This window comes from Ambystoma mexicanum, chromosome 13, assembly GCF_040938575.1.
Source record: "Ambystoma mexicanum isolate Mex_15411 chromosome 13, UKY_AmexF1_1, whole genome shotgun sequence".
Classification (NCBI taxonomy): domain Eukaryota; kingdom Metazoa; phylum Chordata; class Amphibia; order Caudata; family Ambystomatidae; genus Ambystoma; species Ambystoma mexicanum.
In genome coordinates this window covers 787,096,965-787,120,549 of record NC_090938.1, presented here as the reverse complement: position 1 = coordinate 787,120,549, position 23,585 = coordinate 787,096,965, and the positions used below count along the sequence as shown (strand labels likewise).

The 23,585-nt window shown below is 47.0% G+C and overlaps 1 protein-coding gene across 1 annotated transcript in view; it reads left to right on the top strand.

Annotated features, from left to right (window-relative positions):
- Positions 1-23,181, top strand: part of LY6G6C (lymphocyte antigen 6 family member G6C) — a 75,999-nt gene extending 52,818 nt beyond the window's left edge. The window contains exons 2-3 of the mRNA XM_069635153.1: positions 15,315-15,437; positions 22,257-23,181. Of these exons, the coding sequence (XP_069491254.1) occupies positions 15,315-15,437; positions 22,257-22,474 (341 nt within the window). The 3' untranslated portion in view covers positions 22,475-23,181. The remainder of the gene's footprint in view (positions 1-15,314; positions 15,438-22,256) is intronic.
- Positions 23,182-23,585: the final 404 nt, after the last annotated feature.

Sequence of the window (23,585 nt, the reverse complement as noted above, 5' to 3'; positions counted from 1 at the left end):
ACCTGGCAAGCAAGCGAGGAGCATGCATCTGAGAAGCAGGTTCCCAAGAGTCCTCCGACTCCGGGTAACCCTTCCAGGACAAAGGTATTCCAACCTTCCTCGGTAGAACCTAGAGTCTCTAATGTTGGAGACCTCAAATTCTGCTTGATTGGGTGTCTGTGAAGGAATGTGTCTGAGCACTGGTCTGTGATGAGAATCAGGATAGAAAGATTTTAAGAGAGACGAATGAAATACAGGGTGAATGCGATTTAGAGAAGGAGGCAGCCGAAGACGGTAAGCCACAGGATTGATCCTGAGAAGAATGGGAAAGGGACCCAGAAAGCGAGGGGAGAGTTTAGAGGGCCTTGTCCATCTGGGTAAAAACCGAGTGGACAACCACACCTTGTCGCCTGGCTTTCAGTCTGGACATTCTTTGCGGTGTTTATCTGCTCCGATCTTCGATCGTCTCCTGCTGTTCTCTAGGCTCCGCAATGCCGTGGCATGGGCATCTTTGATCTGACCCAATACTTCCTCGGCCGCTGGGGAGTTGGTGAAATTTGGAATCTCAGGAAGAATGGACTTAGGGTGGACCCCATAAGTACAAAAGAATGGCGAGAGACCAATGGCAGTGTGCCTGGTATTGTTATACGAGAATTCTGCAGTAGGCAGTAGAGAAACCCAATTGTCTTGATGCTGAGTGACGTAACATCTCAGATATAGTTCGAGAGTAGCGTTCAGACGTTCCGTCATACTGTTGGATTGGGGATGGAATCCCGAAGAGAGTGCTCTCTCGATCCCCAATCGGGTACACAGGGCTGTCCAGAATCTCGAGGTGTACCGACTACCCCGATCAGAGATGATCTTGTCAGGTAAACCATGAAGTCTGAAAATATCTCGTACAAACACCTCAGCCATCCTGGTGGCTGTAGGAACACCAGAAAGAGGAGAGAAGAGTGCCATCCCGGAGAACGCATCCACCGTGACCATGATGCAGGTACAGGATTCGGATACCGGTAGGTCTACAATAAAATCCGTAGAAACCAACCCCCAGGGGCGAGTAGGCATCTCAACTTGGGTGAGTAATCCCAACGATTTCCCTGTAGGATATTTAGACCGAGCACAAGTAGGACAGGTCTTCACAAAGTTCAGGGTATCTCTTCTCACAGTGGGCCAGGAAAAATTCCTCGAGATGAGCTCCAGGGTGTTGATTCCCCCACAGTGACCTGCAAGGCGAGACGTGTGACACCAATCCAGTATCTTCTTTCGCAGCATTCCTTCCGGAACACATAGCCGTTTCTTGAAGAATAGCCAGCCGTCCTTCTCCTGGTAATGAGAGTCGGAGTGTAGCGGTAATTGGGGAAGTTCCTGAACCACAGCAGCTTTAACCTCTTGTAGAAAAGAGCTAACGAGGGCCAATATCGGTTTGCGAGGAAACATAGGTTCAGCGGATAACAAAGCCCTTTCCTTGCTGGAGTCCTTGCGGGATAGGGCGTCTGCCAGATGGTTTAGTGACCCAGGAATGTAAGAAATCTGGTAATCATACTGCGAGAAAAGATATGCCCAACCTGCTTGCCTGGAATTAGAACACTCCATTTCCTGGAGGGCTTTCAGGTTCTTGTGGTCTGTCCTGATAAGGAAGGGATGTCGGGCCCCCATGAGCAAATGGCGCCATTCATCGCAAGCCAATTTCATTGCCAACAGCTCCTTCTCTAGGACAGAATAATTCAATTGACTGGGTGAGAGTGTCTTAGATAAGTAAGCTACAAGATGTTCCACTCCACAGACAGCCTGAAGTAGTACCGCTCCGATGGCAATTGCAGAGGCATCGGTCTCCAGGATGAAGGGCTGAGTTTGGTCCGGGTGTCGGAGTATCGGAGCTGAGCAGAAGAGATGTTTGAGCAACTTGAAACTGTTCTCGGTATCGGTTGACCAGCGGAACGGCAAGGCCTCCTTCCTGAGAAGGCGAGTGATGGGGTACACCACTTCCGAGAAGTTGGGGATGAACCTTCGGTAATAGTTTGAGAGTCCCAGGAACCTCTGCACGTCTCGGACAGAAGTGGGGGCGGGCCATTCGAGAATGGCCTGCACCTTCCTTTGATCCATGTCTATTCCCTCTTCTGATAACTTGTAACCCAGATACTGCACAGAAGGTACCGCAAATGTGCACTTCTCGGCTTTAACCAATAGCTCGTTTTTCTGTAGACGTTCAAGATCTTGAGTGACATGAACGATGTGTTCCTGTAAGTTTGAGGAGTAGACCAAGATATCATCCAAATAGACGATGACAGAAGTGGAAAGCATGTCGGAAAACATTCTGTCCATAAATCTTTGGAACACTGCAGGAGCGTTAACCAGTCCAAATGGCATCACCTTATACTCGTACAGGCCGAATGGAGTGCGGAATGCCGTCTTCCATTCGTCACCCTTGGAGATTCTGAGCAAATGGTATGCGTTTCTGAGGTCGAGTTTGGTAAAAATTCTGGCTCCTTGTACAGCTTCGATGATATCGGAGATCAATGGCATGGGATAGCGATCTCGGATAGTTACCTTATTTAGGCCTCTGTAGTCTATACAGGGTCTAAGTTCAGTGGAATCCCTTTTCTTGATGAAAAATAAGGGAGCCCCTGCAGGGGATTTCGAAGGCTGAATCAGCCCATTCGCCATATTTGTGTCCAAGTAGTTACGTAACACAAGCTTCTCCGTAAGTGTTAGAGAGAACATTCTGCCGAAGGGAACTAGTGCATTGGGTTCCAGATCTATGGTACAGTCCTCGGGCCGGTGGGGTGGTAGTTTGGAGTGAAGGCTTTCTTGGAATACTTCGGAGTATTTCAAACAAAAACTGGGTAGTGCAAAAACCCCCACACAGTTGGAGGTGTGAGCCGTAATAGATTGAGGGGCCTTCTGACTCTTCGGTGGAAGACAGTGTTCGGTGCAGTATGTAGAACAGAAACTGAGCTGGTTATTAGTCCAATTTATTTGAGGATTGTGTCTGCAAAGCCATGTGATCCCCAAAATAATTGGAAAATGTGCAGCCCGAATGATGTCGAACCTTATCACTTCCGAGTGCTGAAAAACTGTTAAGGATAGCTCTTCAGTGGTATGGGTGATGAGTCCGGATGATAGTGGAGAGCCGTCAACTCCTTCTATCTTCTGACCTTCCTTCCGGGGTATCCTGCGTAGACCGACCTTATCGGCCCATAGGGTATCAACGAAGTTTCCTGCTGCTCCGCAGTCCAATAACGCGAGAGTCTCCACCTTCTCGCCTTCTATCATGATGATAGCCGAAACTACCATGAGTTTGGAGTCTTCATTTGAGTTGGAAGAAGAAACAGTTAGAGAAACATAGGGACGAGTAGACAGAACTGGAAACCCCCGGACACTAGTCCCTATTGATGCCGAGGGTGCTCGTTTCCCTGTCTTTTGTTAGGCAGTTCTGTGCAGTCCTTTAGAAGGTGTTGATCCGACCCACAGTAAGCGCAAAGTCCTTTTTCTCTTCTTCACCGTCTTTCGGCAGCAGTCAGAGGTGCTCTTGTGAAGCCAATCTGCATCGGTTCCTCTTAAGCGGCAGCGGGAGAGCGACTGGGGGGAGAGAATGTCCGAGAATCCGGGAAGAATCCTGAGTCTCGTTGTTTGCGTCTTTCCATCTTCCTTTCCTGTAGGCGATACTCGATATGTAGTGCCGCAGTTAGCAGGTCCGAGAAAGTAGGTGAGCGAGTAGATCTGGCTAACTCATCCTTAATCTCCTCTTTTAGACCCCTCCTGAAAATGGCATACTGTGCCGGTTCTGGCCAGCCTGCGCCAGAGGCTACTGTTTTGAAAGCAGAGATATACGACAGGACGTCCAAAGAACCTTGCTTTATATCCAACAACTCTTCAGAAGCGGTAAATGACAACTCTGGGCGTTCGAAAGTCTGTCTCAGAGAACTTTGGAACGCAGCGTAATCTTGGAGAATGGCATTGTTGCTTGTGACTAGGGGAGTGGCCCAGGTCAGAGCGTTGCCTGTCATGTTTGAGATTAGGAAGCCGACCTTCGCTTGGTCTGTAGAGAAAGTGCGGGGTCGGAAAGTAAAGTAGACGGTACACGCCTCTAAGAATTCCTTCACCTTCTTGGGGGCACCATCAAATTTACCCGAGGATAGTGTTGTAGGCGGTAATTCTGGAGGAGGAGGTTCCCGGGCGGATACCATTTGTCTAAGGAGGGCGTTCTCAGCTTTGACTCCCTGAAGTTCCTGAGACATAGCTTGAATTGCCTTCCAAAGTTCTTGCACTTGCCCTTCGGCTGACATGGTGTCTTTCTTTGGCATTGCAAACTGTGACAGTTTAAGTGTCTGGTCTCCCTTTTCTCTCCCTTCTGTCGAACTCTCCTCACCTGAACCGCCGGAATCGCTGTCGGGGTCCTGCAGACGCCGTCGGAATAGATAATCCTTCTCCTTTTTCCGATGAGCTTGCTTGTCACGGAGGGAGGCCACCGTGACCGCTGGAGAGAACAGCTGTCCGAGGACCTCCCTTCCGGAACCAAGCGGAAATAGGGGAAAAAACCCCGAATGGGGAAAAAACCCTTGGACTCCTCTGGTCTGTAGCCCGGAAGACGTAGTTCCAGCCGAAAAGTAGAACAGTAGACTGGATCCGTAAGAGTAACTGAAGGTAACACAGCAGTGGAACAGAGGAATCCTGACGTGGAAGCCGGAACTACCACCAGCCAAGGCCTGCAAGGGGGTTCAGGACCGTAGGAGAGGAGAGAGATAAATAAAGAAAAGAAAAGCGCAGGGAAAATGGGCGGCGCCTATCCGCGGGGATGGGGCCGCCAGAATAGAGAAAACAGAAACCGCCGAGGCTCGGCGGCAGCAGAGAAAACTGGAGGGAAGGGAAGTAAGAAGAACACTCGCGGTAGGGCGTGAGTGGCTGGAGCCTGGACAGAGCGAGGCAGGAGCGAAGAAACCCGGAAGAGCGAGAGCTTCCAAAGGAAAGTTGCAACGTAGGGACCGCTGGGCCGGGAGAGTAGATATACTCCCAGCGGCCCCGCGCTACAAGGAGGAAAAAGTAACGGACACAAAGGAGGGACTAGTACCTCCCGTACCTATGTCCCAAAACCCAGCGCGGAAGAAACCGCCAGTCGGAACGCCTGCGGGTGACACATAGGGTCTCAGAATCCTAGAATTGGTGTGGTGAGTTCATCTACCTTATTGAATCACATAGGGTCTTAGAATCCTAGAATTGGTGTAGTGAGTTGATCTACCTTATTGAATCACATAGGGTCTTAGAATCCTAGAATTGGTGTGGTGAGTTCATCTACCTATTTAATCCCTTAGGGTCTTAGAATCCTAGAAGTGGTGTGGTGAGTTTATCTACCTTATTAAATTGGATAGGGTCTTAGAATCCTAGAATTGGTGTGTTGAGTTGATCTACCTATTGAATCCCTTAGGGTCTTAGAATCCTAGAATTGGTGTGTTGAGTTGATCTACCTATTGAATCCCTTAGGGTCCTAGAATCCTAGAATTGGTGTGTTGAGTTGATCTACCTATTGAATCCCTTAGGGTCTTAGAATCCTAGAATTGGTGTGATGAGTTGATCTACCTATTGAATCCCTTAGGGTCTTAGAATCCTAGAATTGGTGTGGTGAGTTGATCTACCTTATTGAATCCCTTAGGGTGCTAGAATCCTAGAATTGGTGTGGTCAGTTGATCTACCTATTGAATCCCTTAGGGGCCTAGAATCCTAGAATTGGTGTGATGAGTTGATCTACCTTATTGAATCACATAGGGTCTTAGAATCCTAGAATTGGTGTGGTGAGTTGATCTACCTTATTGAATCACATAGGGTCTTAGAATCCTAGAATTGGTGTGGTGAGTTGATCTACCTTATTGAATCCCTTAGGGTCCTAGAATCCTAGAATTGGTGTGGTGAGTTGATCTACCTATTGAATCCCTTAGGGTCTAGAATCCTAGAATTGGTGTGGTGAGTTGATCTACCTATTGAATCCCTTAGGGTCCTAGAATCCTAGAATTGGTGTGGTGAGTTGATCTACCTTATTGAATCACATAGGGTCTTAGAATCCTAGAAGTGGTGTGGTGAGTTGATCTACCTATTGAATAACATAGGGTCTTAGAATCTTAGAATTGGTGTGGTGAGTTGATCTACCTTATTGAATCACATAGGGTCTCAGAATCCTAGAATTCTAGAATTGGTGTGGTGAGTTGATCTACCTTATTGAATCACATAGGGTCTTACAATCCTAGAATTGGTGTGGTGAGTTTATCTACCTTATTAAATTGCATAGGGTCTTAGGATCCTAGAATTGGTGTGTTGAGTTGATCTACCTATTGAATCCCTTAGGGTCTTAAAACCCTAGAATTGGTGTGGTGAGTTGATCTACCTATTGAATCCCTTAGGGTTTTAGAATCCTAGAATTGGTGTGGTGAGTTGATCTACCTATTGAATCCCTTAGGGTCTTAGAATCCTAGAATTGGTGTGGTGAGTTGATCTACCTTATTGAATCCCTTAGGGTCTTAGAACCCTAGAATTGGTGTGGTGAGTTGATCTACCTATTAAATCCCTTAGGGTCTTAGAACCCTAGAATTGGTGTGGTGCGTTGATCTACCTATTGAATCCCTTAGGGTCTTAGAATCCTAGAATTGGTGTGGTGAGTTGATCTACCTTATTGAATCCCTTAGGGTCTTAGAACCCTAGAATTGGTGTGGTGAGTTGATCTACCTATTGAATCCATTAGGGTCTTAGCACCCTAGAATTGGTGTGGTGAGTTGATCTACCTTATTGAATCCCTTAGGGTCTTAGAACCCTAGAATTGGTGTGGTGAGTTGATCTACCTATTGAATTCCTTAGGGTCTTAGAACCCTAGAATTGGTGTGGTGAGTTGATCTACCTTATTGAATCCCTTAGGGTCTTAGAGCCCTAGAATTGGTGTGGTGAGTTGATCTACCTTATTGAATCCCTAAGGGTCTTAGAACCCTAGAATTGGTGTGGTGAGTTGATCTACCTATTGAATCCCTTAGGGTCTTAGAATCCTAGAATTGGTGTGATGAGTTGATCTACCTATTGAATCCCTTAGGGTCTTAGAATCCTAGAATTGGTGTGGTGAGTTGATCTACCTTATTGAATCCCTTAGGGTGCTAGAATCCTAGAATTGGTGTGGTCAGTTGATCTACCTATTGAATCCCTTAGGGGCCTAGAATCCTAGAATTGGTGTGATGAGTTGATCTACCTTATTGAATCACATAGGGTCTTAGAATCCTAGAATTGGTGTGGTGAGTTGATCTACCTTATTGAATCACATAGGGTCTTAGAATCCTAGAATTGGTGTGGTGAGTTGATCTACCTATTGAATCCCTTAGGGTCTAGAATCCTAGAATTGGTGTGGTGAGTTGATCTACCTATTGAATCCCTTAGGGTCCTAGAATCCTAGAATTGGTGTGGTGAGTTGATCTACCTTATTGAATCACATAGGGTCTTAGAATCCTAGAAGTGGTGTGGTGAGTTGATCTACCTATTGAATAACATAGGGTCTTAGAATCTTAGAATTGGTGTGGTGAGTTGATCTACCTTATTGAATCACATAGGGTCTCAGAATCCTAGAATTCTAGAATTGGTGTGGTGAGTTGATCTACCTTATTGAATCACATAGGGTCTTACAATCCTAGAATTGGTGTGGTGAGTTTATCTACCTTATTAAATTGCATAGGGTCTTAGGATCCTAGAATTGGTGTGTTGAGTTGATCTACCTATTGAATCCCTTAGGGTCTTAAAACCCTAGAATTGGTGTGGTGAGTTGATCTACCTATTGAATCCCTTAGGGTTTTAGAATCCTAGAATTGGTGTGGTGAGTTGATCTACCTATTGAATCCCTTAGGGTCTTAGAATCCTAGAATTGGTGTGGTGAGTTGATCTACCTTATTGAATCCCTTAGGGTCTTAGAACCCTAGAATTGGTGTGGTGAGTTGATCTACCTATTAAATCCCTTAGGGTCTTAGAACCCTAGAATTGGTGTGGTGCGTTGATCTACCTATTGAATCCCTTAGGGTCTTAGAATCCTAGAATTGGTGTGGTGAGTTGATCTACCTTATTGAATCCCTTAGGGTCTTAGAACCCTAGAATTGGTGTGGTGAGTTGATCTACCTATTGAATCCATTAGGGTCTTAGCACCCTAGAATTGGTGTGGTGAGTTGATCTACCTTATTGAATCCCTTAGGGTCTTAGAACCCTAGAATTGGTGTGGTGAGTTGATCTACCTATTGAATTCCTTAGGGTCTTAGAACCCTAGAATTGGTGTGGTGAGTTGATCTACCTTATTGAATCCCTTAGGGTCTTAGAGCCCTAGAATTGGTGTGGTGAGTTGATCTACCTTATTGAATCCCTAAGGGTCTTAGAACCCTAGAATTGGTGTGGTGAGTTGATCTACCTATTGAATCCCTTAGGGTCTTAGAATCCTGAGGCCATTTGATCCGATATCCAATCCTATATCCTTACCCCCTTTTTATTCTACTTAGGGGGGCATCATGCAGGATATTGGCTTCCGAAAGATGTAGCCCACATTCATCTTCCAGTTCTAATAGTAGCGCTCTAATGCCCTTCACCACTAGTTTTTTTCAATTCACTAAACAGAGATCTGTCAATACCTGCTTTTATTTTCAGATAAAACAGAGTCGTTGCCCCTTGTAATATTCCCACCATGATTGATGGCAAAACTCTAGACGAATCAAGTGGTAAGACCCAAAACCTCTCTCCAGATGTAACCCTCCTGACAGTCGAACAACTTCTAATTTCTAAAAAGGAGTAGTTCAATTAGCATTAAAACTGCTGGTGTGATCTTAACTTTATAGAACTTAACTAATGGATAATGGAAGTAATTAGCACTCACGACTTTCCCCCTTAATAATCTTCATGCGAGAGACGAAAGATGCCCTCTTGACCTCCATATTCTCCAAGCTCTATCGTTTGCTAGAGTAAGAGGAAGTTAGAAACCCCAGGTAAATGAAATGCTTAACTTCTTCAGTTAGCTTTCCGCTGAATGAAGACACTATACTTTTGCACCTCCTCTTCTTACTTATGGACAACATTCTAGATGTTTCTGGATTCACCAAGAGGCCATTGCCTTCCATATATGCCGTCGCTCTATGCAATCTGCTCTATACGCCACACCAAGCATAATATGCCCAATCGTGAATGCCGCCGGCCGGGTACAAAGCCATCCCATGATTTCCTACGGCATTGGCCAGCGTTGACCAGTTGCTGAAAGCTGGCGGTTCCCATAGCCATCCAATGCTGGCGGGCGGTAGGTCTGCATGTGTTTCTGATAGGTGGCACGGAAGGGGTGGCAGAATGTAAATGTAGCTCTGGGACCCCACCGAGCCAGTCAAACACTTGAAATCCCCCGGATAGGGAAATTAGGTCAACTTCCATTTGTATCCTTTGATGCGTGGTGTTTAGGCTCAGTGACTGCTTTCGGATATGGAAAATGACAGCCACACCTCGGCCCCATTGGAAGGGAAGATATTTTTGTTCAGGACAATTTTTGCAGAGTGAGATTTACTTGTTTTCCCAGGATCACACAATTTGGCGAATCTGGGATTTAAACCCACTATGCTAGTTAGACATCCAAACACATACCCTTCAAGCTCTGTAAGGTACAAATACTTACATTTCGACTCCCAAGAACTACAAGCTTATAGAGCTAACCTGCAAATGGCACAAACCAGATAGTATAACAATCTGACAACATATAATCCTTACAAAAACATACCAAGCCAAAAGAGTACCATTGCAGCTTGATTTTCTACATTCTGGATGAAGACTACAAGTCCCAGAATGCAAAGTAGTACAAGCCTGAAACATCTAATGCTTACCACCCCTAAAAGTTCTGCACTTTGGCTCACAATAAAAGACATTGTGTGAAAAGGTCACCTGCCAAGAGTATTTGCTTGGCACAAACTTGCAACTTGATGTATTGCATGTTGTTAAAAATGAGAATAGCCAGATGAAAGCAAACACATTCTTTTTTGCATTTCAGAATAGCACGTATTATGGATGTAAGCTTTGCCTTAAAACAGGGTTTGATTTCGGGCTCACTTTTATTGTCTTGAAGGAATGACCATTTTTGTTGGGCACCTGGACTGAAGTGTGGCTTCACAGTTTAAAAGGCCCTGTCACAGCTGCAAGGACATGTACACATAATGAAAGGCCTTGCAGAGAGCGAAAAGAAAGATTCCAAAGGTATGGCCAGGCCCTCGCGTGCGCACCTCCTTTTGTTCGGCAGGGTGGGCAGTTAGGGAGACAGGACACGGCGGGGGGCACGGGCACAGCTTTCCCTTTAAAGACCACAGGACATTATTTCATGTCCTCCTACCCCAGCGTGACCAATTTAGACACAATGGTTTTGCAGGACCATAAGCAGTTTGTGGCCTGCCCAGGATCACACGCTTTGCTTAAGTAGTGAAGCCAGGATTTGGGCTCAGTGTGTGATTTAAGCAAAGAAACACATAGCTCCCAATCTACAGTTATTACACGTTTTTGTTAGGGTTTCAAGAGATGAAATCATTGGATAGCAACAGCTTGAAAAGTGCACAAATTACCCAAGGAACTAGGTTAACATTTTGTTTATTGTTATAGAAACATGTCCAGCAAAAATTACTCTTTATTTCCCCCACCCTGACTGGAAGATTACAGTAGCGGCCTGCAAGTGTCTGTGAGCCTGAACACATGTCATTTGGGTTTTAAAACTGTAACCACAGTGATAGAAAATGGCCACCTGTTTGGGTCATTATGAACACAGCAGTGCCGCGCTCCCCTCCCACTTACCATCCCTTACCACCAGGGGAAGAATTGAGCCGGAACAAGACAGAGCTGTGCTCTGGCAAAAAACGGTCCTCCCACAGCGCCGTTCCATGTAGACACAAAGCCCAAACCCCCCCCGAGTCGAGGAAGCTCTCTGCCCCAACTATCGTGAGCCTCCAACTGCCATGAGGGGCAAAGACCTTCCTCAACCGGGGGCAAGGGGTGGGGTGGAGGGAGTTTACAGCACTCTGGTGTGCATCTCGTGATTTCACAGACTGCATCTAAAAGTCATCCTTTGTTCAAAAGCCCAAACTCAAACAACCAAACTATCCAAAACTGTATATATATGCCTCATTCTTTGCACACATTTTACTGTCAGGGTGACCATTCTGACAGAGGAAATGAGCACCATACCCAGCGTGCATTGCATGCTCAGAAGGAATGAGCGTTTGAATTACTAGCACAGATACGTTTGATAAATTGGTGGTCATTCTTATGTTCCCAAAATGCACTTTGTTTTTATGCAAAGCAGCCAGCATCCTATATTCAGGGCACCACATCATTCAACACTTAGCTCCGCCCCTAGCCTCACCCACACCACTGACAACCTGGCTCCAGTCCCACCCACACCACAACTGTGCGCCCCTGCCCTCCCACACCCCTCCTTGGATGCAGTTACCCTTTTGACCCCGCCTTTCCCAGCTGCTATCAGGGCCTAGCATGGGCATAATTTTAGGGGGGACAGGGGTGTTTGTCCCCCCAACTTTCATGGCACAACATTTTATCCCCATTCATTTGACTGGGGCACCTTTTCTTCAGATAACATGTTCCCCCCCAACATTTTCAGCAAAGTTACTTCACTGGGGCCTAGGGAACTATGAACAGTGTTATGTGTCACGGTCACTCAGTGAATCGACCATCCATTCCTTTCTACTATCTCCGAACACTCCAGCCAGGCAAACGGTGCTGTCTCCCACATGTTGGAACATGGCAATCTATCTGTGGGTGGAGATTTCAGTTAAAGCGAATGGAGGGTCGATTTACTGCGTGGCCGTGTATTCCTTAAATATATGGTCATCCTAAACAACACTTTAATTAGCGTTCCTAGGTCCCTGTACCCTGCTTGTCACAGCCAACACTGTGCACCAAAAAGGGTAACTGCGCCCCCAAGGTGCCAAAGCCGAAACGACAAGTGCCCAAACGTTCATGGTAGATGTCCAGCTCTGCACCCCTAATCTCTCCCAGTACAATGCTTGTCACCTTGGGGAGCAGCTGTCCTATCAGGATTGTCCAACTCCGGGCCTCAAGTGCCAGAAACCTGACAGGTTTTCAGGATATCCCTCATTAATATTCATGAGAAAAATGTGCATACATTCAGAATCTTTTATGCAATAGTACCTCATGAATATTAATGAGAGGTATCCTGAAAATCCAGCATGGATCCGGCCTTCGAGCTCTGGAGTTGAACATCCCTGTATGGGCTTTGAAATAACCTGGCACCGGACAGCTGATGTGCAGGGGATGACTAAATACGAACGTTTGTCCACACTGGCCATGCTCTCCTTGAGCTCAGAGAAGTCCTGCTCCTCAAGAATAGCAAACCTTTGAAGTGCAGGTGCCGAGGGCTGGTTAGGACCGGACCATGTAAAGCGCTGGTCTGCGATGTTCATATGGAAAATGAGGATCAAAATATGAGAGAGTCCATGAACGTCTTTGAGACCCTTTATGGTGGCCGGGAGAGAGGCTAAATTGGAAGGTGCGAGACTCCATCAACGTCTACGAGCAGCGCTGGTTATTGGGACGGATCTTCCCAGATCCAGCAAAATATGTCTGCCCTGGATCCAGGAAAACCACGTGAGCCCAGTCATGTGATCTGCTCTTGCTACCGTGGCAGGGATTCGAACTCGGGTCACGTGACCCAAAGGGGAGACCCTTAGCCGCTAGACTACTGGAACGTCTGGTTCGAATCCCTGTGAATATTTCTGTCAGAATGTCACTCTGCAGCCCTGTAAAGATGTGCACCTTTTCTTATTTGCTTGCGGCATTTTAGGAAACGCTCCTCCTTCAATAATGTATTAATCTCCTGAATTGTAAATATTTATTTATTGGGGGGCTGCTGAGTTCCCCTCCCCCTAACTTACAACCCCCAATCGCTCCACCCCCCACCATCCTCCTGGTGAGATCCCACAGTTACTCATTTCCATTTCCAGCCCTGTCTATGAGAGCACTGAGTGGAACTAAGAGACTGTCGCCCAAAGGGCGAGACGCAGGGGAGCTGCTAGGTCTAGAAAACACCCTTGGCTAAGCTGATGTCGGAACTGTCGGGACTGGGGGCTAGCTAGTCTTTTGACTGTAGCTCCTGAGATTCTATCCGGGGCTACAACCAAAAGATCAGGGGCTATAGCCCCCTTAGCCCCCTCCTAGCGAGACGTCATGACTAGGGTGCGAGGCACCATGAAAGTCTGTGGTACTATTGACGGAGTCCAAGAGAGCAACTGTACACCAAGGTGTGAGACTGCATGAAAGAATGTAGGGCTAATGAGGGTGATTGAAAGACTGTAGTCCAAGGTGTGAGACGCGAGGAACTCCAGGGCACTGAAAGGGAGGCTGTAGCCAGAAGTGAGACGCAAGCCTAGGAGGCGACCGAGAGGGGCTAGTAGGCGCGTTCCATAGGGTGAGTTATCTGGAGAAACTATGACACACAGGTGCGGATAGGCCTCAGCGTAGGACAGAGGGCACTCAAAGTGAAGAAGAAAATAAATGAAACAGACAGAGGGTGAGGGGCTCATCTCTTCAGCAGAGAAGCCGAGGGCCTTGGGTCCAACTGCTCAGCCTGGTTGAAGTCTAGGGTCTCGAGCCAGAAGTAGCAACACAGGAAGGCTGGGCGCAGACCAGTTCTAGTGCGTGAGGGGGATGGAGCGTGCCAGCCTAATGGGTGGTCTCCTACAAGCTTTACGATAAGGGGCCTCCTCAAGGAGAAGGACTTGAGATGAGATACCACATGGCCCGATGCCCCCTGATGTCGTGGTTGGAGGCAATCGTCACCTGGGGCCCTTCTGGCTGAGGTTGGGAGACCCTTCAGCGGTCTTTCCCAGGAGCATCGTCTTCCGATCCTTCTTGAAACAGAGGTTGTTTCTTGGCTTCTGAAATCCACTGGTAGTACATTCCCAACCTCCGGTCCGATCGCTTCCCTTACCCAACCTGGGCAATGACGGTGATGCCTTGGTACTCTGGGGAGATCTGTGTTGGAGGATTCGCGTGGTCTGGCTGGAGTGTAGCGTCACAATTCCTTAACGATATAGGAAGGCCCATTGTCGTAGACCTCTTGGTGCAAAAGACAAAGGGTGTTTAGGTTGATTCAGTGTCTACTCATCCGTTATGACATGGGGCATTTGTAGAACGTGTTTTTTACCATTGGTATGATCTCAAAACACTGTGGGATTAACACACTCGGGCAGTCTATTGTTTGTTGGTGCAGAGGAGAGAATAAGCATATTGGTATATGCAAGTGTTTGTGCGGATTGGAAGGAGTCCCCTGTACCAGATTACCTTCGACTGCCTTTCGAGAGGACTGGAACACCCTGTTTTAGAGGATTGGAGCTGTTTAGTTCTCCGAGAGACATTCTCGGTCTAGCGTGGCGATTGTTCTGATAACAAGGCTTAGGCCTGTCTTTCCCTGCTTGGAGGTGTCACCGGTGCCGAGTTGCCGGATTCCAGACATTTCCTTGGCTATGCGATTGCAGATCCATGGTCATCCCTGTGTCATTGTTGCAATTGCTTATTGGATGCCACCTTCTCAGTCTGGAGTTACATCCAGCCTGTCAACAACGGCGTATGAACCCTATGTGTGGCAGTCTCTTCCTCTGAGACCAAGGTCCTGCTCGATATAAACGATTGGTCATTCATGCTGGGGCTCGCAGGTGAAATGATTGGTCATTCATCCTGGGGCTCACAGGTGAAATGATTGGTCATTCATCCTGGGGCTCACGGGTGAAATGATTGGTCATTCATTCTGGGGCTCGCGGGTGCATATTGTTGTAATAGTCAATTTTCATCTGTGTCAGTTCTTGGGTAGCTTCAACCTTGAATCTGGTCCTACAAACAGAGGATTCTAAACACCTGAAAGGGAGCCCCTTACCCCTTCACCTCTGGCTACTTCCCCTAACTCCGTCACTTGTGGGAGCCTCAGCTTACCCCCTCACTTATGGGTGCTTCTCCTTACTCCATCACTTCTGAGTACTTCCCCTTACTCCCTCACTTCTGGGTGCTTCCCCTTACTCCCTCTTTTCTGGGTGCTTCCCATTCCTCCCTCACTTCTGGTTGCTTCCCTTTTACACCCTCACTTCTGGGTGCTTCTACTCACTGCCTTGCTTCTGTGCCCACAGTTCTGGGTGTGGGTTCTATCACTCACAGTTTTGGTTGCTTCCCTCTCACCCCCTCAGCTCTGTGTTTCCCCTTATTTTCTTAGTTCTGGATGCTACCTCCGTGCCCTTCAATTCTCCTGCCTCCTTTATTTTGCTGCACCTGACTGGACTTCTTTTCTCTTCCAGGAGATGGACTTCGCTGTTACACCTGTCTCTTCCCCACTGTCTCCCCGCTGGAGTGCCTGAAGTTCGAGCTCACTTGCCCCCCTTCGGAGAGGTGCTCAGCCACAGTTGCAACAGGATACAGAGGTAAGGACCACCTGGGAGTCCATGGGGCCGACAACTTCACAAATATTCAGTTTAGCCAGTGTCAATGGAGAACCCACGATCATAAGCTATGCGTTTCCTCTATTAAGTGCCAAGTTATTCTGCATCATCCAGGTCTCAATGATTGTGAATATTCTAAGTTCCATTTCATCTTGTGAGTGAGAGCCTATGAGCGGGATGACACACTGAGTGTCATCGGCATAGTTGGGGAATAGGACCCCTTCCTGTTCAAGGTAGAAAAAGAAGGGAGCCATGAAAATGTAGTAAATACAGGGCGACGTTCAAGCTCCCTGCGGAACTCCATACAGCACGGGGATAGGCATGGCAATAGGTTCATCTACACATACCCTGCTTACTCTAGTAGAGAAAAATGAAAGCATCCACCGTACTGCAGCTGGCGAGAAATTGGCCACTTCCTTCAGATGATTTGCCAGGATAGTATGGCCGACTAAGTCGAATGTGACAGATAGATCTAAAGAAATTAGGAGTGTGGTAAATCCTTTATCAATTCTTCCCAGTAGCTCAGATTCTAAATCCAATAGAGGGGTTTCGGTCCCGAAGGGACAATCGGTGGTAGAGGAAAGATTATCCTGCACAGGAGAGGATGAGGTTAAAACCGGGGAGGCAGTAAGAGAAGAGGTTACCCTCTTAGCTGAGATTTGCAGCGGATTATTGAAAATCTTTCTAGCTGCATCGATAGCAGCTAGGACTTCCTGCAGACCCATGGCCAAGATACAAGCAGAGCAGTCAGCCGTTCCTGCGGCACGTCCGGTCATGGACCGGCACAGACCAGCTCTGCGCTTTCACGCAGGTGCATTTGCACCAGGTTTCAACAGAAATCGGCCCGGGAACTACAGGAAAGATGGGTAATGTAGTTCTTTACCCACGGGGAGAATGGCTTTCAGAGAGCAAAAAGCTTCCAATTTAAATCATCCTCGTACACAAGAGAAAGAGTTGGTAAGAATTAAAATGACCTAAAAACGAAATAGCAGCAAACTGCTAAAAAAAGCAAACTCCACCGTTCTAAAACAATGAACCCCCCCTCCATTTAAGACATGGAATAAAATTGGGCAGCTAATTATATTCTAATCACTCGAGTTGATGTCTTGGCCTTTGGCAGAGGAAAAGCCCAGAGATCCAACTCTAGAGATTCTTTGAAGAATTTCAGAGCATATTAAAAGGGGTGCCCTCTTACTAAAGTTGGTCCTTCTTCACTATATGAATTGAACAGTTATAGGGCAGCACATCCTCACAGCGAGTGACTATGGCTATAAGTGGCGAACATTACTTAACTGTAACAGTATTTTTAAGGCTGACCTTTTCAATTCACAAGCTGTGCATTGCACACCATACAACGTTGCACACCATACAACGGATAACCATCAATATTCAAGTCTACTCCAGCTTAAAACTAGAGAACCTTACGGCGCCTAAGGGCTAGGCACTGTGCTCCACCCCATTCAACTGCAGCTGTGAAATTCACATTCTGGAAGCAGCATTAATATATAGGTACACGGATTGTATTCTACATACGTGACTACTAGTTTTGGACCATCAGTCAGGATGAGAATTCTTATTGTTTTAAGGATTGGAACTCAAGTATTGCAAAGGGTTGCTTTAAGTATCACAATTCTAATACCTTGAAAGCACTCACATTCTCCACGATGCGGAGGATCGGGATTCTAACTCGTTTGACTATCAGACTACTAACTCCTCGAAGGAGAATATTTTGATCAATTTTACTTGCTTTATGGATTATAGTCGATTGCTTCAAAATGCTTTCAAGGATGAAATACATTTAATCAGAAAACCTATGACTTAAAGAAAAGTTCAGAATTCCAAACATTTCAGGTAATTGAATTTTCATACATTTGAAGGATCATTTAGTAGATCGGATGCTAATTTAATTTTAAAGAACATTAGTACTAAAGCCCTATTTAATAATTGAAAATGTAATTCATTTCAAACTTCAAACCTCAATTGTTTTAAGAGGCAGAAATATAATTGGTTTCAGGATCAAAAGAATAACTGTTTTCAAACGTGAAAACACATTTGTTTTGAAACAGGATGTGTAATTGTTAGTAATGGAAGCACTAATGGATTTAAAAAAAACAATTTTATATCCTTTGGGAACAGACATTCTAATAGCTGTAAGGGTTAGAGTGCATATTGTTATATGTGTATCAGTCGGCAATATTTTACAAATCATGCTCCTGATGACGTTTGCAATTTAACTTAATGTTAAGACCAGAATTCCAATTCTAGGACTAGCTGTGTTTGTGTATTATAAATCAGATAAGTCAACACAGAGATGGCCTAGCAGTTCCATGTAGATAATGCACTCCCCTAAAGAGATGTTTTTTAGTTTTTTTATTGTGTATAGTTATCCATAATACTGAGGTCTTTTTTGGAGTGGGAGTCACAATTTAAGTGCCGAAACAGAAGCATGGTGACACTATTACTCTAGCATTGAGTAAGGCCGGACCTACCTCATGAGAAGGTTTGGGGGTCATAAATAACCTGAAATTCAACTTTGCACATTACAGGCAACCAAAGCAACGAAGAACGGGCCATCGAGATTTGCTCACAGTATCCTAGCCTCAGAAGGGAATGGTCTGCGTCATTCTCAAATGTGTGCAGCTGGTGTGCCACGTAGAGAGGAATCCCTTGAAACACATGATTAGTGCAGCCCAGGTGCGAGGTCACCAGCGCCATCATCACCTGGACTCTTCCAGGAAAGATGGCAAAGTAAAGTGTTCCCCAGTAGTTGAGAGCGTAGAAGACGTTCAACACACTGTCCGCATTTGCCACCATGATACGGTTTTGGTCACAGAGAACAGCCGGGTTTTAGAACCTGTACTTGTTTGGGACCTTTGACTCAGCTGGGGTTTGGACATACCATGATTGGTCAACATTTCATAGGGGCTCCAACACAAAAAAATCTTTGTTTTTGATAGGTCTATCTTCAAACGTTTTCCCGCCCAGTGATAGATACCCCGAAGGCCTTCCACAAAATTATTTTCCGGAGTGAGCTACGAAGGTTTGCTTTAGGAAATAAGCAGAGCATCATCAGCAGAATGGAAAATGTTCTGGGTCCCTGTGTCTCTCCACATTTCAGTGGTAGCTTTCAAAGGTTGGAGAGAGATTTATCTTGCGATCTAAAAAATTGTACTTCAAGGCAGAATGTTTGATACCTCAAGCCATCAAACATCAGAGAATGATTGCATGGCTGAGTCCATTTTCAGGTCCTCACTTTGCTCGGGGCTACCCAGGCTCAGGCTGGCGGGGTGTTAACGCCCTGTACATCCCCATTAAGCAGGGGCAATTTTTACATTATTAGAATTTAGATAAATATTTTCATATTCTTGGATTCTGGCTGCTCCATGATGTAGAATTACGAGACTCTTAAAAAGCTTCATTAAACCACAGCGTTTTCCAAATTACCCGTTTTAAATCCAAATTTGATACAGGGGACCATCCTTCCAACCCTCTCTCACCTCGGCAATGCCATCGCCTGGATTGGGCCTTGCCTTTCTTACCAAATCATTTCCCCATCTCTTGGAACAAGAACGCCCCCGGACTCGCCACTTCCCAGCGGGTGTGCACCAGGACTGTGACCTTCATTCTTTACCCTCTGCACCACCTCTCTGGGCAAACTCATCTGCTCCTTCAGTTTCTCCCAACAACTATTCACTGATGACACCCAGGTCCTCTTCTCCTCTACCGTGTTTAGCGCAGACCTCACCCGTGACATCTCTTGGCGGCTTCACCTCTGGGTGGCCACTGGCTGTGTTATTCTCAATTCTCCCACAACCAAAGTCATCCACCTCCCAGCCCACCATGCTCCTTTCCCACCTTCTGCCACCCATTTCCTTTCACTTTCACCGCCTAACACTACGGGGCCTTCTTTGAGAGGGATCTTAAACTCCACCAATTTATCACCGCCCATGGGACCCCTACCTACTAGGATTAAACTTCTTAACAGGGGGGGGGAAATCCACTACCCAAGATACTACACTGCAAGAACTCCTCTCTCCACCCTGGTCAGTTGTTTTCTAGCTGAACTCTGGGTCCTCCGCTCTACTCCATGGTCCCACCCAACGTTGCTTACTCTACGATCTCCCATACTTCTCTCCGCCGCTGCTCCCCGACTACGTTCTGGCTGGCTTTCCATGCAGTATCTTCCTTCTTTAAAATTCTTCTACTCATCTTTAAATCTATTCATGCCCTAAGCCAGCCCCTATCTATGATATGATAAGTCATTTATAACGCGCTGTACACATGTGTTTCTTGGCACGACAAGACAAGGGAGGGTACGGAGAGTGGACAAGGCAAACTATCTTACTACACCTTTTGTCATTCAAATTGTGCAAGTGCAGTAACTCAAAGTGTATAAGTGCAAGGAGCCGGGGGACTGTAGGGGTTACAGTTACAGCCCATAGTGCACGACACGTCCGGAGGCCATGCAGGGGAGACCGGTCGAGAGGAGCAAGGTATCCAGTGAGACTCTGAGGGTAACCAAGCAGCCAGTCGGAACAGCAGACATGTAGGTCAGCATGGGAGAGAGGGAGACAACGCAGATGAGAAAAGGAAGGTTTTGAGCTGCTTCCGGAACTTCAAGTGGTCCAACTTAAGTTTGATAGGGGCTGGGAGGGCATTCCAGAGGGCCTGCAGAGGAAAGTGATCTTCCCTCTACTCTCCGTCTGGTGAAGCATCTGACCTCCAGAGAGTTTGAGGCAGCAGAACGAATGGCTTGAAAAGGAGGGTATTTAGGAATCGAGAGTTGAATGTAGTGCGGGCCCCGGGTTCAGAAAGCCTTGTGGACGATGCAGAGGGTCTTGAACTTGATCCTTGCCACCACCGGGAGCCAGTGGAGAGATTTTAGGGCTGGAGAGATACGGTCCCTTAGCTTGAGGCCAAGGATAAGTCTTGCAGTCCTGCTCAGGATGAGCTGCAGAGGGCGGAGAGTAGAAAGCAGATTGTGAAAGAGGCTGTTACAGTAGTCCAACCTAGAGAGAACCAGGGCTCTGGAGACAGTGAGCTTCTGGGGGACAGTGAGAAAAGGAAGAATACCTCTGGGGAGGTGCATCTGGTAGTGGGCCTTCTTGGAAAAGTCTAATGTGAGGAGAGAAGGAGAGAGTGAAGTCGAAGATGAGACCAAGTTTTTTTGCCTCACAGGAAGGCAAAGGAAGTGGGCCCATGGAGTGCGGTCAGAGAGAGAGGGGAAGCGGAGGCAGGGTTCCTGATGAGAAGGAACTCTGTCTTACTGGCATTAATGCAGAGATCGTTTGATGCGCACCAATCCTGAATCGTGGACAGACAGTTTGGAATGTGCGAGAGAGGAGAGGAGGCTTTAGGGAACCAGAAAAAGAATAGTGTCATCCGCATAAGACTAAAATTCTGAGCAGAAGGTGGAGATCAGGTGGCCACAGGGGCCACATAGACATTGAAGAACCAGGGCGAGAGGTTAGAGCCCCCAGGGAACACCACATGAGGAGAGAGAGAAGTGGTGGAGAGAAAGGACTCAAGTTGGATCTCGGAGGGTCGGTCCAAGAGGAAAGAGGTCATCCAGACCAGGGCCTGATCTGTGATATCCAGGTACTAAAAGAGTCGGGTGATCAGGATGGTGTGATTGACCATATCAAAAGCAGAGGAAAGGTCAAGGGTTGCCGGTGTTGAGATTGGAGAGCATATCTTCACAGGTGTTCCGGAGAGCAGTTTCCGTGCCTCTGGCTGCTCTGAAGCTACACTGGATCATGGAGACATGCAACAGATTCAGTATGGAGATTAAGCTGGGAGATGGCCAGGTTTTCCAGAGGTTTGCTCAGGAAAGGGGTGATGGAGATTGGGCAATAGTTAGCCAGACAGGTAGGTTCGGCAGAACGCTTTTTAAGGAGGGGGTGCACAAGGGAGTGGTTGAGGAGAGAGGGGAAAGCACCGGTGCCAAAAGAGTGACTGCAGTAATCGAGCAAGGCTGGAGCGAGGGCGTCAATGTGGTCATTGATGGTTCTGGAGGAGCAGGGGAGCACCTTTTTGGATGACACTTTCATTGATCGAACTTGCCTATCCAAATTTACCAGCCACTATTCCCACAAAGTCACTCTTCACTGGAGCGGCCTCTGTTCTCCCTCTATTCCTACACTACCTTCCGCCTCATGTTCCCTTCTTGCCTCCATCCACTAGAACTCTGTCCCCCACCCTGTATTCCAAAACACTACCCCCAGCCTTGCTTTCAAAGCAAGCTTTGTAGAAGAGGCTGCTACCCCCAAGCAGCACACAGTCCCATTCCACTGAGCGCCTATCCTCCACTGATATCCACAGTGTACAAAACACACACACGCCGCTTGTGGATAACTGCATATTTATTGCATGTAGCTTACATTGTTTGCAAGTGCCATCGTAAAGTCATTGTTATTGCTCATTTCCACCCCCTCCCAACTGGATCTGAACCGTCTGGTCCCTATGTAAAGCACCTGAAAAGAGATTGCTCCGGTCACTGTTGTCCTAATGTACATTGCTGCTGTTCATAGGGCTCACCGATCATACACTATAATAAAAGGCCAGATGTAGGTTTGTCCGATGTAGTCATGCGCAGTATAGACTGCCCGCTTAGCCTGTCGTCACCGCTAGAGGGAGCTGTTTCCTTAGGAAATAAGCTGTTGCCTTAGGAACTCAATTAGGCCAGCTGTACGTGTGTCCGCTCCTCATGCACTGTGGTACACGGGCTTTCACATTCGTTTATAAATAAATACAAAGCTACCAAACCTCCACTCCTGACTAACTCTTGCCATTTTTCCCCAGGTGACTTCCAGTTCGTCCTCCATGACAGGAGCTGCTCAGTGGCCAACCTGTGTGACAAGAGTGGCATGAGAAGCGTGCTGGGCATCAACTTCACCTACCACACCACCTGCTGCGACACAGACCTGTGCAACGCGGGCACACGCTCCGGTGGTGGCCTCGGTGGGCTGCTCCTCACGGTGACCCTGCCACTGCTTACACTGATGGGTCCACACTGGTGAACACTAGTGACAGAATGGCATGGCTCCATGGATCCAAGAGGCAGGACTCTAGCCTCTGCCGCCCGCTGATCACGTGGAACACACAGATGTGATTGATGCTACAGAAGTAAATGCAAGTGTGGAATTACTGTAAACAGAAACCAAGTAGTAAACAAATAAATAGTCCTTCACACCCCTGACAATGGCTTCCTGCCATGTAGCAAGAACTGCCACCTTGACATGAAAGGAGGGCACCATTTCCTTACCTGTGCTACTGGGGTCCAGCAAGGAGGCCCCTTATGGACAAATCTCCAGCCAGGCTAATGAAACCAGGATCCTCGTCCACCCCCACCCTGAAACCAAAGCTTCCACTGATGGAAGAGAGATGCTCCATAGGTCCACCTGCACCAACATGGGATGGTCCAGCCCTGGCATCCCCTTCCCACCTCAAACACAATGCCCTGGCATCCCCTTCCCCTGCCCACCCAAAGCACAATCTAAGAATGGGTCCCCTTTTCTTGAAAAGCCAAACTGCATAGCCCAGCTAGAAAGCTCAATTTCTTTGATACCAAAAGGCGGGCCACATCCATGGGAAAAGGTTTAGCATAAAATGGCTGCTTGTTTGCCATTGGTGCTACCGCTTGCATCCCCCAACTGGCTACAGCTTCCCCTACCCATAACTGCCAATGTTATCCAATCGGGAGACGGCAGTCCAGTCCTGGTTTATGCTTTGCATTCTGGGACTTGTAGAGCTAGGTTTATAATAGGGGAAATCCAGACTACAAGTCCCAGCATGCAAAGTTAAAACCAAGACTGGACTAGTGCCTCTGGAATTGAATGGATAATGTTGGTGTGTATGCATACCGTTGCTTAAGCATCCTGAAACAATCTGGCCACCTGCTGTTGAGCCTACCCCAAGAGCCATACTGCCACCAGGCTCCCCAACTATAGGGCCCACTGCAAAAAGAGCGGCCCCAGGGTTGTCCCACTCCAGGCCTCGAGGGCCAGATCCATGTTGGGTTTTCAGGATACCCTCATTGAAATTCACGAGTTAAAATTGCATATAATAATTCTAAATGTATGCAGGTTTTTCCTCATGAATATTAATGAGGGATATCCTGAAAACCCGTCA